This window comes from Rhincodon typus, chromosome 10 (genome assembly GCF_021869965.1).
Source record: "Rhincodon typus isolate 14 chromosome 10, sRhiTyp1.1, whole genome shotgun sequence".
Classification (NCBI taxonomy): Eukaryota; Metazoa; Chordata; class Chondrichthyes; order Orectolobiformes; family Rhincodontidae; genus Rhincodon; species Rhincodon typus.
This window is the reverse complement of record NC_063341.1, coordinates 14335418-14354255: the sequence shown is the minus strand read 5'-3', so window position 1 is coordinate 14354255 and position 18838 is coordinate 14335418. Positions and strand designations below refer to the sequence as shown.

The window sequence follows — 18838 nt, the reverse complement described above, 5'->3', positions numbered from 1 at the left end:
GTCTTGGCTTCAGCTTCCTTAGCAGTCAGCTCACCAAACTCCTGAAATACAGTCTTGTTTTTTGTACTCCTGAGAAGCCAAAACTATTTCTTTAAATTGTTGTAGTAAATAATGAGACTTTTGGCACAAATTTTATGTCAATAAAAAGTCATCATTTTTATTTCCAAAAGAGAAGAAATCATAGAAAACTTAGACTTTGCGTAGGAAAAGAATAGCATTCACTTTCTAAATTCCACTCTTCGACAGTTTTAAGCACTAGGTTAAATAGGTTTTACTTTGTGAGGGGGCCTGCATTGTTCTCCCCACTTCAAAGTTTAGTAATGCCCATACTTCTGGTGATTTGTTCCTTTTATTGCTTGGGACATATTGCTGAAAGGAGTGATTTTTTTTTTCCCATCATCCCTTGATTAAGCTTAATTCTATTTGTCATGCTGGCTTCTACACTGACCAGTAGAATTTTCTTTATCCATAACAAAGAAATAAACTTCACTATAAATGTACCACATAATTCAGTTCAATTGCTCACTGCAACCTCTGTTATTTGCAAGTGCACAATGTTTTTCACTCAGCCAGTTTGTTTATCTGATGTTTAAGTATTCCCAATCTTTGAGTACTAGTTCCTTCTAGATAAGGAGGAAAGGACCAAATCAAGAGAGATATTAAGAACTGCCAATGCTGGAGTCGGAGTTAACACAGTGTGGAGCTGGAGGAACACAGCAGGCCAGGCAGCATCAGAGGAGCAGAAAAGCTGACATTTCTGAAGAAGGGTCCTGAGCCGAAACTTTTTTTTTTTGTGAAAGCCACAAAAAAAGTTATAAAGAAAAGTAAGATAGGTTATGAGAGTAAACGAGCTCAAAATATAAAAACAGACAGCAAAAGTTTCTATAAATATGTAAATAGTAAAAGTGTGGCGAAGGTAAACATTGGTCCTTTAGAGGATGAGAAGGCCAATTTAATAACTGGGAATGAGGAAATAGCCGAGGCATTAAACAGTTATTTTGTGTTGGTCTTCACAGTGGAAGACACAAATAACATGCCGAAACCTGATGGCAAGAAGGTTATAGCAGGTGAGGACCTAGAAACTATCATTATCACTAAGGAAGCAGTGCTGGGCAAGCTAATGGGGGCTAAAGGTAGACAAGTCTCCTGGCCCTGATGAAATGCATCCCAGGATACTAAAAGAGGTGATGGGGGAAATAGCAAATGCACTAGTAATTATGTACCAAAATTCACTGGACTGTGGGGTGGTTCCCGCAGATTGGAAAACAGCCAATGTGACGCCACTGTTTAAAAAAGGAAGTAGACAAAAAGCAGGTAACTATAGGCCAGTTAGCTTAACTTTGGTAGTGGGGAAAATGCTTGAATCTATCATTAAGGAAGAAATAGCAAGGCATCTAGATACAAATTCTCCCATTGGGAACACCCAGCATGGGTTCATGAAGGGTAGGTCATGTTCAACTAATTTGGTGGAATTCTTTGAGGACATTACTTGCATGGTGGACAATGGGGAACCTGTGGATGTAGTGTATCTGGATTTCCAGAAGATATTTGACAAGGTGCCACACCAAAGGTTGCTACATAAGATAAAGTTGCACGGTATTACAGGTAATGTATTGGCATGGATAGAGGATTGGTTGACTAGTAGAAAGCAAAGAGTAAGGGTAAATGGGTGTTTTTCTGGTTAGCAGTCAGTGGCTAGTGGTGTGCCTCCGGGATCAGTGTTGGGACCGTAATTGTTTACAATTTACATAGATGATTTGGAGTTGGGGACTAAGTGTAGTGTGTCAAAATTTGCAGATGACATTAAGATGAGTGGTAGAGCAAAGTGTGCAGAAGACACAAAGTCTGCAGAGGGATATAGATAGTCTAAGTGAGTGGGCCAAGGTCTGGCAGATGGAGTACAATGTTGATAAGTGTGAGGTCATCCATTTGGGTAGGAATAACAACAAAATGGACTATGTTTTAAATGGTAAAAAATTGCAGCACGCTGCTGTGCAGAGGGACTTGGGTGTCCTTGTTCATGAATCGCTAAAAGTAGGATTGCAGGTGCAGCTGGTAATTAAAAAGGCAAATGGAATTTTATCTGTCATTGCTAGAGGGATGGAGTTTGAAAACAGGGAGGCTATGCTGCAGCTGTGTAGGGTCCTGGTGAGGCCACACCTGGAGTACTGTCTGCAGTTTTGGTCTCCTTATTTGAGAAGGGATATACTAGCACTGGAGGGGGTGCAGAGGAGATTCACTCAGTTGATTCCAGAGTTGAGAGGGTTGAATTATGAGGAGAAACTGAGTAGGCTGGGATTATACCCATTGGAATTCAGAAGAATGAGGGGAGATCTTATAGAAACATACAAGATTATGAAGGGAATAGATAGGGTGGAGGCAGGGAGGTTGTTTCCACTAGCAGGTGAAACTAGGACTAGGGGGCATAGCCTCAAAATAAAGGGAAGCAGATGTAGGACTGAGGTCAGGAGGAACTTCTTCACCCAAAGGGTTGTGAGCCTGTGGAATTTCCTGCCCAGTGAAGCAGTTGAAGCTACCTTGCTGAATGCGTTTATGGCAAGGCTAGATAAATTTTTGAACAGTAAAGGAGTTAAGGGTTATGGTGTGTGGGCAGGTAAGTGGAGCTGAGTCTCAAAAAGATCAGCCATGGTCTTATTGAATGGAGGGGCAGGCTCAAGGGGCCGAATGGCCTACTCCTGCTCCGAATTCTTATGTTCTGATGAAACGTCAGCTTTCCTTCTCCTCTGCTACCTGGCCTGCTGTGTTCCTCCAGCTCCACACTGTGTTATAAGTACCAAATCAAGTAGTTTCAAATTCTAGCAGAAGGGAACAAAGGTTAGTTTTCACTATTCTTAGGGACCATTGTTACTGTATAATTCTTGTCTATTTTCATGAGACATTAACTGTGTTTCCTTTTGAGTGTATTTAGAATCAACTTTAGTAGTACCACTTTTCGCGTGAAAGGATAATTTTTATGTTTTCTGTATCAGGAATGTAATCAAAGTATATTTTCATAGGAAATTTGTAGTGTTTGAAGTCTTGCGAGAAGATGAATTTTCTCCACTGAAGAATGCAGATAGTCAGAATGGGAAAGACACACCTACAACAGCACGCCATGCACTGATGTCCCTGCACCATCGATGGGTACTAAATGCGGGTGGACACTTTGTTGATGAAAATGGAACAAGGATTCCAGCAATTCCCAGGTATATAATTTGAGCAAAAGTTCTAGATAAAGCACACGTTCGTTTGGTAGCACTTCCCAAACCTTGTGACTTCTGCCACCTAGGTTAAAGATAACTTGCACATGGAATGACCATCACCTCCACCTCCATTTTGAAATTTGGTTTAAATATAGTAAAACTGCTGCTGCTGTAAGATCCAGAATCCCTTTTAAAAAGTTCTCAAGAAAACCTTTAAATTCAGAGTAGAATCAGGAGGCAACTTGCTACGATTCTTTCTGCAACTCCCAAACCCACAACCTACTCTACTTGAAAGTACCAGAACACATGATCAATATGAGGACAGTCACCTCCAATCTTCCCTCCAAGTCAGTATGTCAGTGGAACATCTCATCATTTTACCTTCATTACTGGGTCAAATTCCTAGAACACACTATCTCTAGGAATACCTTCTCTATACTTGGTGTTGTGGTTCAAACAAAGTTCATGATCACTTTTTTCAAGGGAGTTGATGAATGAGCAATAGCTGTTGCCATCGTCAAGTGATGACGACATCCTGTGACTGAATATGTACAAACGTTTGGGTAGAAAGATGGATTACTATCCAGATAAACTCTCTATTTCCCAAGTCTAAAATTCTACCTTTAGAACTTCCAGTACATGCTATATCATCTTTTGTATTTACATCACAATGCAGCTGATGATTATAAATTGAAAGAAAGCAACAAAAATCTTCTTGGGCCAATCTGATTGGCTGCTGTAACTGCTCAGCAGAAAAACTGTTCACACCCATCTCAGAAGCTGTCCATCATCATCATCATCATCATCATCTATCTTGCATTATTTGTTCCTGCATCTTGTTGAGACTTATAAGATTGCTACAGCACAGCAATAGCTTACTCTGCAAGCATGAGCACACGGAATAAAAACTGTTGTATAATATAAGGAAAGACAGATTTTAAGACGTATTATCAGTGTTAAAATATTAACAAATACATCCAGCTGCAACTAGGTTTTATATGTATGTGGTAGTTCAGAAAATGTCCACTAGATTGATTCCAGAGATGAGGGATTTTTTTTCATGAAGAGAGATACTCCCTGGAATTTAGAAAGACAGGAGATCTAGTTGAGGTATACAAGATGCTAAAGGGGATTGCCAGGATGTTACCTCATGTGACAACTTAGGATGAGGTAGCAGATTTAAAACTGATGAACAGAAATAATTTCTTCCAAAGGGTCAAGAATCTGTGGAATCCTGATCTCAGATTGCAGTGGGTGCTGGGATAATGAGTAAATTTGAGGAGGAGATAGATGGATCTTTAATAGGTTGAAGGGTAATGGAGAATGAGCAGGAAAGTGGAGATGAGGCTGAGGTCAGCAAAACAATACTGAATGGTGGAGTAGGTTTGAAGGGCTGAATTGTCTACACTTGCTCCTAGTTCTTATGCTGTTACGTTCTATTGTTTAATTTGTGATTTACATTCGTGTGAAAGTAACTGCAGTTGATAATGTAGCCAGAAGCAATTACAATTTAGCTTTAAAATTTGTACAGCTTCACAATTAAATTTATAATTACAGCTATATATGTACGTTGCCCAAATCCAGTGAGACTTCTCTCCCACCTCAGTTTAGCAATCCCTATGTATGCAATGTGGTATCAGCCCATGGTAGACTTTCACAGTTTTTGAGCTCTTATGAATGTTCCTGATTTCTCAAACTAATGGTATCTGCTACAGAATTCTTGGTATTCATTTTTATTTTGAAGTTTCCTTTACCATCTTTTAAATAAAATTGAATGCCACTTTCCCATGTCTATAAAGTAACCTTATCAGATAAAAATAATGAGTTGATTCTCCTCAAAAGATATATTTTATTAAAAATGTTGTTTATGATTGCTGATAAATCCATGTAATATATTTCAGGAAACATCTTTCACAAAAGTTTAATGCACATTGAATGGTTACTTATCCCTTTGTGATGTCTGCATTTATTTGAGATGCCTCCTGTATGAAGTGTTTGATTTGAGTCTATTTTGTAACTCGTGATTTCGACAGCAGACCAGCCAGTCCAGTTTGAGTTCTTTTAACACACAATCTTTTGGGGAATATTGGGGAGAAATTTGAAGTCCGAGACAAGCCTCTTATTTATTCCCTTTTACGGTCTTTGAAGTTTATTAAAATTCACTTTCATATAATTTTGTAGAACGTTGTTTTTTATTAAATCAATTTTATTTCATTTCCATATTTATTTGTAACTTTGTGGTTTTGTTGCATTTTATTTTCCCATTAACTCACTCTTTCTTCCCATGTGGCAGTTCGACAACTGGAATGTCAGAAGCGATCAATAACAAGTAAATATCTTGGGTTTGGTTTAATGCATGGTGATGGGTCATGGCTGCTTTGCTGAAGTAAAGGAAACAATGTAGAGGAAGACTTGCCTTTTTGTACTGCCAGTGTGTAAATGCTTATAAAACAAAACAAGATTCTATCAATATGTTTTGTATAATTAATTAAGGCCCTTATTATGAACAATAATATTATCCACTGAAAATCTTATTACTATAGTGTTAAAGGGCATAGTTGGATCATGTATGATGCAATTTGTTTTGCAAGTCCAAATTTATTATCTCTGTATTAGAAGTATGTAGGAAAAGCCTTAATTTCCGAAGAACACATGCTGCCTTATGGCTATACATTAAATATGTCAGTACTTGACAGTATATGAGGGGTAGTCGCCCACACATCTGATCAAGTTCTATTTGCCTCACTGTGACCCAGACTGACTTTCAAGTTATCAAAAAACCCAAGGAGACATTATTTTTGTTTGTACTTAATTTGACCATCCTTTCCACTTTTATTTTGTTTTGCTTGGTGATTTACTATTTGCTATCACTTCATTTAGGGGTGTACCCCTCTTCAAGCCACTGAAACATTGGATTTAATGCATTATTTTTAGCATGCTGTATTCTTTCTTTTAAAAATTCAATTTTTAAAACAGTCTGTTAATGGAATATAGATTATACCATTAAAAGAATAGTCCATGGCTATTTTTCTATAATGTAGTTCTTTATGGATCGACTGGGCTTAGACATTGGCAGTTGCAGGTAAATGCTGATCTTATTAGATTGGCGGTGAAAACACACATACTAACACTAAACAAGGTTTGCATGCCTGAACACTACTTAGCATGTTAATTTGAGTAATGGTGATTGGTTTGGACTTTTAAATCAGCAGTACTATCTCTTCTAAAGAATCTATCCACAAATACATCAGTCAAAGTTCCCTTTAAAAATTATAGGTCTTTAATTTGATTCCTTTAGTGTTGATGATTACTGAAGACAAAAGATAATTGGAAGACACTCGTTCTCCAGAAAACCAAATTGCACCGAAATTCACTTTGGTTTTCACCTTCCTTTTTAAAACAAAGGTTGATCTTGAAAGAATCATTATGTCCAAATACTGAAATAAAATTAAATCCCATTGATATACTAACATTATCGCATTTCCTTCAATTGAATGAAGAAACGGTTGGGTTATTAAACAGTTTTTAGAATCTCTACAATGTGGAAATAGGGCATTTGGCCCATCTGGTTCGCACCGACTCACCAGCAGAGGTGAATCTGCTTTTTTTTTTGCCATTATTTTAATTTAGAACCTGATTTTGCATTTTAACATGTTCAGCATAAAATGTTCCTTCCACGTACAATTCTGACCTTTTAATCCAACTACTGAAGAGTCCTGCTTACAGACTGGATATGTGATGGTGGTTTTAGAATGATTGTGATCCATAATGAATAAAAACTGCTTGTTTCTCACCTCATTAGACACCACTATGGGATGATGTAAAGAAACTTTGTAAATAACCAATTAGTTCCAGCTACCTCAATGAGGGTATTTGGTTGTTTACAATTCTAATCCAGTTATCATCTTCCACTTTAATAAAAATTGAAAGGCTAATGTTAATATTGACTTTGAAGCTTTATGTTAAAACGCGACTATGCAAGAATTGTTGTGATAGATTCTAAGAAGACTTAGTATTTGCTGAGTGAGTTTTAGTAAGTTGCTGAAAATCATATTTTACTTTTCAGTCTACAGGAGTTAGCAGATGTTCCAATCAAATGTGAAATTTCTCCACTTGTATCTTATTCTGGAGAGGTGAGTGTTTACTTAACATGGATAAGAAGTGATTGCTTTAGAAGTGAAACTTGTATTTATGGAGAATTATCGTCTTAGTCAGTTATTCAAAACAGTATAAACTCCAACACTAAGTGTACTGATTTAACGAGCTTTGTATAAAGCTGATGGATGAAACCTTTTGTGAATGTAACACACTTAGCAAGAAAACAGACCATGATGAATTCTCACATTTCAAACATTTAGGAGTGGATGTCTCAAGCTGCTGAGTTAGTAAAAATAATGAATAGTGTTAGGTATACTGGTAGATTAAGTAACTTTCAGGAGGCTCTGTAAAGTTGTTCAGAAGGACATGTTACTGGTATTTCTAGGAAGATTTGTACATAATTCCTTCTGATAGAATGTTGAATTGCAGAACCCTGGAAGGTGCTGTGGAATATTAAACTGTTTCTGGGACTTGTTTCTCTGTTCTTTGATCTGCCCAATGAAAAGTTTGACCCTTTTTGTGGCTTCCACCCCTTCCTCCCACCTCCCATTTCCATGCTAGTAATAGGAACATTTTTGCAGTGTAATTTCTCTTTAAAACAGATAAGCGGTATAACATTCATAAGTTACACTAACAAATTGCATTCTTTAAGAATAAGTCTAGGAGGAGAGAGATGTACTTCATGTAGAATAGGGGAAATATGTTCAACAAGCATCCAGGGATCAATTGAAGACGGAAGGCTCTCAGACCTCTGCAAGATAGTTTGAGGTTTTGGTTTTGCACTTAAGGTCTTTCTGGTACTTGTGAAGTTAATGATTTATTTTCCAGCCTTTAGCTTTGGGCAGAACGATTTAGAATTTGCATCTAACAAGGTGGAGTTATTGAAGATTGAAATTAGCTGAGTATTGGCAACTTTTGATTCCATGTTAATGTCAAGACAGCCACTCCAATTTTTAAACATTCTTTTGGTAATGAAAAGTTTTTGACAATTTGGTCAAGACAATTTGTAGGATTACCAATTCAAGGGGAGAGTCAGCATTTTTATTATATCCAGAAGTATTGTCACAAACACATGACCAGCTTTTCCCACCATGAAATCACCTGTGGCAACTTCACCTATTAACCTCCGTCAGTAAATTATGTGTTTCCAGTTGTTCAGTTTACGTCCAGATGCCATCAAGCAATAGCAATGGCACCAAGAAGTAAGGGAGAGGGAAGGAGAAGGTTAAATCAAAATGGAGTCAGAAAGGAACCATTTATACTGCATAAAAGGGGAGTGCTGATTACTTGGACTCTGGTAGAGCATTGTCACAGAGAGTACAGTTAATGATTGCCTGTTAACTGCCAGGCTTGATTTAAATTTTAAAATCAGGCATATTGACTGGTTAAGGTATTAGCCTGAGAAATGAATCAGTGAATGGCTGTCACCTAGTTTATTACTTTGAATCAGGCACAGTGTATGTACATGTTCTTTCTGTCTGCAAAGAATAGGGCACTGTGTATTACTATGTAGATTCCATACACACAAGTGCATCTATGATGAAGGGAAAGAATATCATGGATCGCAGATGCAAAGGTGAGTCGCATACCCATTTAAGTCTAAATTCCAAAACTTTTTGTCTAAGTTAACTGAAAATTAAAATTATAGTTTGAGTTGCAAGTATAATTATTTTAAATCTAGAAATCACTGTCCCAATTCCAATGGTACAAGTTAATATTGTGAATAAAAAAGATATTCAGTTCAAATACTGGAGGATTATGAAATCTGGCACAATAGTATTAAATTCTGGCAATATGTAAAAGCAAGGAAATTAAGAATTTGAAGAATATTTCTCTTCCTGTTTGAAACATATGGGATTTATTGCAAATCTTTTCCCATTTGTCTCCAAGGCATTTTTGTTACAGTTTTGTTTAAACTAATTAGTGGCTTTGAACAGTGACTTGGAGTATTAGTACATTATTAGAACAGACTGTTGGTAAAGATTGTTCCTTCCAAATCTTCCGTTTATAACACACTCCCAGCAGTTTCCATGAATAGATCAAATTTTATATTTAAGCCAAAACTTGAAACTTTGAGAAGAACAAATAAAATTTGAGGCCTGCATTGGATAGCCTCCATGTTTTCCTGTCTGCTCCAAAAAAGCAAGTTGTACCATGTTGCCAAGCAGTTAGTTGAGGTTGAAGTCAGCCCGGTCCAAAGAATGGACTTAACACCCACAACCAATCAATTCTTTGCCAGAATATCATTGCAATGATTCCTTAGCAGCAATCAAATCATCAGTGGCTTTCTCTCCGTTGTTGCAGTTTAATTAATTTGAGAGATGTGGGTGTCACCAGCTGGACTAATATTTAATCATTCGAACCTAGTTGCCTTGAAAAGGTAATGGTGAGCTGCATTCTTGAACATCTGCAATCTCTATTGTTAGGTACATCCACAACACTGTTAGGGAGGGAACTCCAGGATTTTGACCCAACAACACTGAAGGGAAGGCACTACATTTCCAAGTCAGGATGGTAAAAGGCTCGGAGAGAAACTTGAAATTGCCGGTATTCCCACATATCTGCTGCCATTCTCCTTTCAAGGTGGTAGTTTAGAGGATGCTGTCAAAAGAGACTTGGTGAATTTCTGCAGTGCATCCTGTAGCTGGTTCACATTGTTTCATACTGCGAATCAGTGGTGGAGTGAGTGAATGTTTGTGGATATAGTCCCAATCAAATGTGCTTCTTTGTCCTGGATGGTGTTGAGCTTCTTGAGTGCTTTAAAGCTACATTCATCCAAGCAAGTAGGGAATATTCCATAATACTCTTGACATGTGCCATTTGGATGATGGACAAGCTTTGAGGAGTAAGGAAGTGAGAGAAAATTATAGAGAAGGAGAAAATAAGTTTTGAGTGTAAACTTGCAAGAGCTTCATTAAGTATATTAAAACGAAAAGCGAAGCCAAAGTGAACGTCTCCTTAGAAAATGAGACTGGGGAAGTAATGTGGAACCAGGAAATGGCAGAGTAGTACAATAAATATTTTACATTAGTTTTCAGTAGAAGACACTGTAATGATATTAGTATTACTAAATAATCAAGGGACAAAAAGGAGGAGAGGAACTAAATACAATAACCATCAGGAGAGAAAAAGTGATGGAGAAACTGTTGTGGATTAAAGACCATGAAGTTCTTTGGATCTGAAGGGATGCATCCTAGCATATTAAAAAGAAGCAGCTACAGAAATAGAGGATTTACTTGAAAGATTATTACAAGGATTCATAAATTCTGAAAAGGTCCTAGAGGATAGGAAAACTTTCACTAAGACCTTTTAGGGAAGGAGAACCAAAACAAATAACTATAGGCTGGTTAGCTTAACGTTTGTTGTTGAGAAGTGTTAAGAGTAAAGGACATAATAGCAGAGCATTTAGAAATACATAATATGATCAAGCAGAGTCAGTGTGGCTTCATGAAGGGGAAATCATGCCTAGTTGAGTTGATAATAAGCGGGATAGATAAAGGGGAAGAATTGAATGTTATATTTGGATTTTCAGAAGGCATTTGATAAGGTACCACACATTAGCCTACTTGATAGGATAAACCTCCATGGTGTTAGACATTCTATATTGTGTGGATAGAGGATAGTCTAACTAATGGACAGTTGGAATAAGGGAGGGCATTTTCAGGATGGCAACCTGTAACTAGTCAAGTGCCACAGAGATCATGGCTAGAACCACAAATTATTTTCAATATATATTTGAATGAGGAAAGTGAATATGTTATAACCAAGTTTGCAAGTGACACAAAAACAAGTGAAAAGGCAAGTGGTGGGGATGACGGTGATGTAAACAGGATAAGCAAGTAGTAGGAACATGGCTGATGAAATATAATGTGGGAAAATGTGAGGCTATGCACTTTAGCAGAAACAATAGAGGAGCTGAATACTATTTAAATGGAGAAGGACTGCAGAAAGCTACGGAACAAAGGAACTTAGGGATCCTAGTTCATGAATCACAAAAAAATTGTCAGAGTTCAGGGAGTAATAGGGAAGGCAAATGGAATGTTGATCCTTATTTTAAAGAGAATTGAGTATAAAAGTAGGGAAATCTTGCTAAAACTATACAAGGCATTAGTCAGACAACACCTGGAATACCATGAACAGTTCTGCTATCTTTATCTAAGGAAATGATATACTGGCATTGGAGGCTGTTCAGAGAAGGTGCATAGGCTGATTCCAGGTTGGAGGGGCTGTCTTATGGGGCGACAATGAGTAGGTTGAGTCTGTACTCGTGGAAATTTAGAATGAGATTTGACCATATTGAGACAGGGTAGATGTGAAGAGGTTGTTTCCCATTGTGGTAGTGTCTAGGACCAGAGGGCAGCATCTCAGAATAAAGGTTTGCACACTTAAGACAGAGAAGAGGAGAAACTTCTTCTGTGGGTAGTGAATCTGAGGAATTTTTTACCGTAGAAGTAGATTGACACTGGGTCATTAAGTATATTCATCGTTAAGATAGACAGAATTTTAATCAATAAGAGAATCAAGGATTATGGGGAAAAGGCAAGAAAGTGGAGTTAAAGATTATCAGATCAGCCATAATCTCATCGGATGGTGGAGCAAATACATTGGGCTGTCACATGATCTTACTTGCTGTAGGGTTCCGAGCCTCTGAGCTGCTGTTGTAGGTGTAGTATGCATATGGTTGGTCCAGTTCAGTTTCTGGTAAATGGTAGCCCTTACAAAGACAGTAGAAGATTCAGCAACGTTAAAACATTTGAATGTCAGAGTCTAGAGATGTACAGCATGGAAACATACCTTTTGGTCCAACTCATCCATGTCGACCAGATATCCTAAATTAATCTAGTCCCAATCGCCAGAATTTGGCCCATATCCCTCTTAACCCTTCCTGTTCATATACCCATACAGGTGCCTTTTAAATATTGAAATTGTACCAGCCTCCACTTCCAGCTCATTCCATAAACGCACCACCCTCTGCATGAAAAAGTTGCCCTTTTTAAATTTTTCCCCTCTCACTTTAAACCTACGCCCTCTGGGTTTGGGGAGTCCAAAACTAAAGAAAAGACCTTGCCTATTTACCCTATCCATGCCCATCATGATTTTGTAAACCTTTATAAAGGCCACCTGTCAGCCCCCAAAGCTCAAACTCTCCGACCTTGGCAACATCCTCAAATCTTTTCTGAACCCTTTCAAGTTTCACAACATTCCTCCTATAGCAGAGAGGCCAGAACTGCACGCAATATTCCAATAGTGCCCTAACCAATGTCCTATACAGCCGCAACATGACCTTCCAACTCCTATACTCAATGCACTGACCAATAAAGGCAAGCATACCAAATGCCTTCTTCGCTATCCTATCTATCTGTGACTCCACTTTCAAGGAACTATGAACGTGCACTCCAAGGTCTCTTTGTTCAGCAACACTCCCTAGGAGTTTACCATTAAGTGTAAGGGTCCTGTCCTGATTTGCCTTTCCAAAATGCAGCAGTTCACATTTATCTAAATTAAACTCCATCTGCCACTCTTCGGCTCGTTGGCCGATCTGATCAAGATCTTATTGTATTCTGAGATGATCATCTTTTCCGTCCACTAAACCTCCAATTTTGGTGTCATCTGCAATCTTACTAACTGTGCCTCCTACATTCACATCTAAATAATTTATATAAGATGACAAAAAGCAATGGACCCAGCACCAATCGTTGTGGCATACCGCTGGTCCCAGGCCTCCAGTCTGAAAAGCAACCCTCCACCACCACCACCCTCAAATTGCAGTGGTTAGATTCTTTCCTGTTGGAGATGTCCTTGCGCTGTATTTGTGTGGTGTAAATGTTACTTGCCGCTTGCCCAAATCTGGTTAAGATTATTGTTCGTGTGGCATCTGATCACATAATATCTTCAAATTATTGTATTTGGTGTATGAAGACTAGATCCTAGTTTTAGCAGCAGCTATACAAGCAGGTATAAGAAAACGAGGACCATTTGCAACAGGGGCAGCCAAAGGTATCTGAGGGATTGGATATGTGGAAGCCAGAGATGAGACGAATTTTAATTCCACAAATACTAACAGCTCACTTACAATGTTAATTCATAACCAACTGTAATAAACTAATTGCCCAATAATCTCTAACCAGTATAGAGTCAGTCGTACAACATGGAAACAGACTCTTTGGTCCAACTCACCCATTCCAACCAAGTTTCCCCAAACTAAAGTTGGCACGTATCCCTCTTCAACTTTTCCAATTCATGTACCTATCTAAAATGTGTTGAAATGTTGTATGTGTACCTGCATCTACCACTTCCTCTGGCAATTCATTCCACAAAGATGCAATAAAACTTCATCCATGAACTACAGATTTTATTCCCCTCCCTGTCAACTATCTGAAATGAAACCGGATACTTCACTACTTTGGTGCCATCTTGATTGCAAGTGAATTTCCAACAACATAGTCATGCAATAACTAAGTCACCTTTCTCCATAAAATCGCTGACCTCACCCCTGCTTCAGCACATCTGTTTAAACTTTCATTCGTGCCTTTGTTATCTCTTGATTTGAATTTTGCAATACATTCTGGCTAGTCTCCAACATTCTCCTCTTTCTAATCGTGACATCATTAAACTTCTGCTGCATTTGTTCTAATTCTCACCAAACCCCTTGTATCCCTGCACTTAATGACCTAAATTGGCTCCTGGTCAAGCAACACCTTGATTTTAAAATTCTCATTCTTGTTTTCAAACCCTTCTACACAAGCTCAGCTGTCCCTATGTCTAAACATGCCAACCCTTCAAGGTACTGCATTTAGCAGATTCTCAACTCTTGAGCAGTGCTAATTTTCAATTGCTTTGCCATTAGAGACTACATTTTCAGTTTTCCAAGTTCTAAGCTGTGGAATTCCCTCCCTACCCTCTCACTTCTTCTATGTTTGTCCCTTTTAAGACACTTCTTAAAACCTACTCTCTAACCAAGGATACGGCCATCTAATATCTCAGTCACAATGTCCTGTTGTTTTACAGATCTGTGAAGTTCCTTGGGATGCTTTATTATGCTGTTGTCATAATGCCTCCATTTTACCTGCAAATAGTGGTAATACTATTTCAGATATTTATGTAATCGGAGCCACTGCGCAGTCCTTGTGGAGACCAAGTCCCACTTTCACGTTGAGAATACCTAGCACAAAACTGTGTCGCATTATCCCTGTGCTAAATGGGATAAATTTCGAATAGACCTAGAAGCCCAAGACTGGGCATCCTTGAAACCTCAGCAGCAGCAGCAAAAATTGTACTCCAAAACATTCTGCAACCTTATGCTCTGACATATCCCCCACACTGCCATTAACACATCATGCTAGGGGGATCAATACTGCTGAATGAAAAGTGCAGGAGGGCAAGCCAGGAACAGCACATAAGCGTACCTAAAGATGTGATTTCGACTCCAGCGAAACTACAACTCAGAACTACTTGCATGCCAAACAGCATAAGCAGCAAGTGATAGAGCTGCGTGATCCCACAACCAACGGATCTGATACAAGCTCTACATATCCAGTCATAAATGGTGATGGACAAGCAAACAATACACTGGAGGATCAGGCTCCACAAATATCCCCATCCTCAATGATGGGGGAGCCTAGCACAACTGAAGGAAGAAGGGTAATGTCCTTCCCTACTCCATCATTGTAAGGTCCACTATCTTCTCTGATACCTTACACACTACCTGTGACTGTACCCATCTCCCACTGATTACTGTTTGCAACATTTCCCTATTTGCACTGACCCACCCTAACTACCAGTACCACTAACTCTGCATAACCCTTGCACAGCCTAGTCACTTGCTTGGCACACTTGCCCACCTGAACCAAAAGTAATAGCCTTGACCGCGCCCCCCCACCATCTCCCAGAATACCTCTCTCTCGCTCTCTCTCACTGTGGAAGAGAAACAGACCACAAGCGCAGAAAGATTGTGTGGTCTGTTGTCTATCCTTTGCTCCTTAGTCCTGAGCAGTTAGTTGACCAAGACCTGCAAACAATTAAGACAAGCTTCCTGACTGGCTGCACTAAACAACAAGGCAACAGAGCAATAATGTGAAGCTGGTGTCTCTGGCTGAGTGGAAAAAAAAATGCAAGGCAGGGATGCTGTGACTGTCCAAGTAGACTCAGTGAGTAATGCCGTAACAGTAAGATAAGAGATCAGAAATGTAATTTAGTCCAATCTATTAATTGGGTGCATGTCCCTGAACAGTGTGTCCTGGCTGCATTATTACAATGCTAGTTGGCACTACACCCTGCAATATGGCACTGAAGTATAGAAACGATTGTAAATGTAAATGTAAAGTGATGTGTCATGAGATTTCTTAAAGGCTGGCATCAATCTTATGTCTATATCTGTGGCCATTGAGGCATGTGTGGCAGTGCCTTGATGTTGGTGCCTAGTTTCCAACACAGAGGATGCTTGGAGCAAACAACGATCTGGATCCTCCAAGTACACACTTTGGTTTCCTTGTCGGATTTTCTCGTGTTTAGCTTATTGGGAAGCTTGGTAATTTGGGAGTGTGTTATTAAATGAGTGGTGGTATTAAAAAGGCATTTAACAAGCAATAATGCATGTCATTTGGCATCTCCCCATTGCCTAGTGAGAATCTTGCCATGACATTTAAAAAAAAATGGAGTGTGATGATTTTAATGGTGAGAAGGGCCTTGCTGCTTCTGTCACCCAACTCTGACACGTCTCACTATAAGCCACATCGCTCAGACCCTGAAAGATTCCGTCCCAAGAGTTCAAAGATTCTCTCAAGGTATAGAAGGTACAAAAACACTCCAGAATTTCCTACCTTTCACAATAATTAGTTGGACAGATCTGAAAATCCAACAGAGGTAAGTACCAAGTGCAGAGTAGAGGATATTGTTGAGCAAAGAGACAGTGTCAAAGCTTTTCATCTTGCGTTCATTAATACAGGTGCAATAATGCAAATTTCAGAGGAATGCAGCACTTTACACTGTCCTATGATGCATGATGAAAAGTTTCAACAGCATGTCCCTCTTCAGTAGTACTCAAGCCTGTGTTATCAAGTGAATATAGAACGCAAATGCAATATTTTACATTAAAAAGCACTGAAACTTAATGAAAGAAATGTTTTAGTTTGCCTGTATCTGTGTTAGAGCATTCCAAATCAACATAATGCTTAGGAGAAAAAAAATCCTGCTTTCTTCTAACCTGCTGCATCTAAAAGGTGGAAGTTACTTTATCATGTGGCAAAATTATCAACCCTTTGCATTTAAGCCAGTTCAATTAAACATATTAATATTTTGCTTTTACTAAAAAAAAATTATGAATTCTGGGAATCTAAATAAAAAAATGCTGGAGAAACTTAGCTATTCAGGCAATATCTATGGAGAAAGGAACAAAGTTAATATTTCAAGTCGAAATATGCCTGTTCAGAACTGAATATAGAGTTCCAAAGAAGTCTTTGAACTTGAAATGTTAACTGTTTCTGTCTCCATAAATGCTGCCAGACCTGGTGATATATCTTTTAACTGCAAAATCAAAAGAATACCCTCCGGTACAATTGTTTACAGCCCAGCTCCTCCTCTGACCTATTTTAATGAGATTCTAAACTATAGAAGTGCTGTAGGTTCACCTCTGCTAGAGGCTTGATCCCAGTAATATTCATTACATGTGGGATTCTTCTAAATGGTGGATAGAGGGGAAGACTTCAACCCAAAAATGGCAGACAATTCTAACCGACAACACCACCCTGAGAATAATTTTAATTTTATGAATGGCACTATTCTCTTGCTGTTCCTGTAATTACATAGTTCCATTGCTAGAATTGAAATTGTAATTTGTGTTGCAGGATCTGGATAAATATGTTGCAGGACGTGAGTTCCGGCCTCCGCTGATTATAGATGAGAATGGGGTCCAAGAATTGACTGCAAATGGGCTCTAAAATGAAAAATGCAGCAGAATGAGGATCCTTTTAGAAGTCGTCTTTTTACAGCAATTAAACTGTGCGACAACATGCATTTAGGACCATTGGTACATTGTTCAACAGTTAGAGGCAAACATATTTTAAATTATTATTTAAAAATTTCTTTCAAAGGAAATATTTTTAAACTATTTTACAGTTTTAGTATTTAAATCATTATCTGCATTATTATAGAAGCTGGTTTATTTTTTCAGGTGAATAGGTTTTGTTCACTGGGTATGGTTGAATTTTTATAGATCTAAATGTTAATATATCACATTAAAATAATTGAACATCATGTTAGGTGATAATCCAGTGACAATTTTTTTTAAACCCAGCCTGTATAATAATTAAAATATCATGTTCAGTGATGGGTCAAGTTACCTGCTTTAATTTGTGGTGAAGACCTTCATAACTTCCATAACATCTGTTACTGTATCTTATACTTGTGATTAATAATGAATAAGTCACTGCATTTTATATATATATATATATTTATATATGGCCTCTGTTCTATGAAGGGTTTCAATTGGTACTAGGGTATTTATTATTTAAAACTGAGCCTTTAAAGAAAAATCTCCATAGAATAGTCTTGGTCTGCTACAGTTACGGTACCCTCTCAAAGGCTGAATTTGCATTTAGCTTGCAAGCTAATTTTATTAATGCCCGTTCCACATTATGCAGAATCTCCTTCAGCTACCCAGGACCAATAGCCTGGTTTGTAACAAATTAAGCTTCTCTACTGCAGTAGAGAAATCATTAATAACTCCCTTTAGAAAAAAAGGATACTTTTGAAGTCTGACTTAGCTAAATTTTAAAAGGTTTTAGAAACCTCACTTGAACTGCTTAGCCTGTTCTAGAGTCTAAAGGAATGCCTGACAAATGTCTCTGAATTCCTGTTGCTTTGATTATGAAAATTCTTTAATTTTTTTCTATATTGATATTGATGGTACCTTATACTATAAATTGCATCTTGTGAATGTTCAATAATGGAAAAGGTGTCTTGCCAAAGAACTTCAGAATGTGGTTCTTGCACATTAGCAAATTGAGCTACATAGCTGATTCTTTGTCAGCCAATTTTTGTAGTGAATGATTATTTTGACAGCCAAATAAAATCTTATCTAATTTTGTTTGCTGCTTAATTTATTTATAGATGTTAAGTCAATGACTCCCTTGCCTTATAAATGGTAATAAACGACTATCTTTTTAAAGCAAATTCCAGGTAATAGTTTCTGTCTTGAATGCAACTCTGTAAAAGAATGGTGTGAGAACATTGATACTTCCTAAATTCTACGTGGAATCTATACAGGACCATGCTGTACCTTTGTTATGATTAGACTTCATTGTTCCCTAATTTGTTATGGTTCCACTCAGAATCATAGAAGGCGTGATCGTAGAACTCCTTACTTCTTCTTCTAGAGTTGTGGCTGGTAAAACATGCCTAATGTGGACTTTAATTTTGCATATAACAACATGTCCAGCCATTAGAATTTCATTATCTAGCTGCAATATTTCCCTGTGGTATCCTGACAGCACCACTGCCTGGGGATCACTGCCCACTCATTTGCAACTCTGAGGTGGGGG

At 38.1% G+C, this 18838-nt stretch overlaps 1 protein-coding gene across 2 annotated transcripts in view; it reads left to right on the top strand.

Moving 5' to 3' along the window:
- The window catches only part of uap1 (UDP-N-acetylglucosamine pyrophosphorylase 1), a 42354-nt gene extending 23970 nt beyond the window's left edge, over nt 1–18384 (top strand). The window contains exons 7-10 of one of the 2 annotated variants that reach the window (XM_048601874.1): nt 3018–3206; nt 5497–5532; nt 7270–7336; nt 17144–18384. In XM_048601874.1, the coding sequence (XP_048457831.1) occupies nt 3018–3206; nt 5497–5532; nt 7270–7336; nt 17144–17236 (385 nt within the window). In that variant the 3' untranslated portion in view covers nt 17237–18384. The remainder of the gene's footprint in view (nt 1–3017; nt 3207–5496; nt 5533–7269; nt 7337–17143) is intronic. The other variant, XM_048601875.1, reaches the window with a different exon arrangement.
- The last annotated feature ends 454 nt before the right edge of the window (nt 18385–18838 follow it).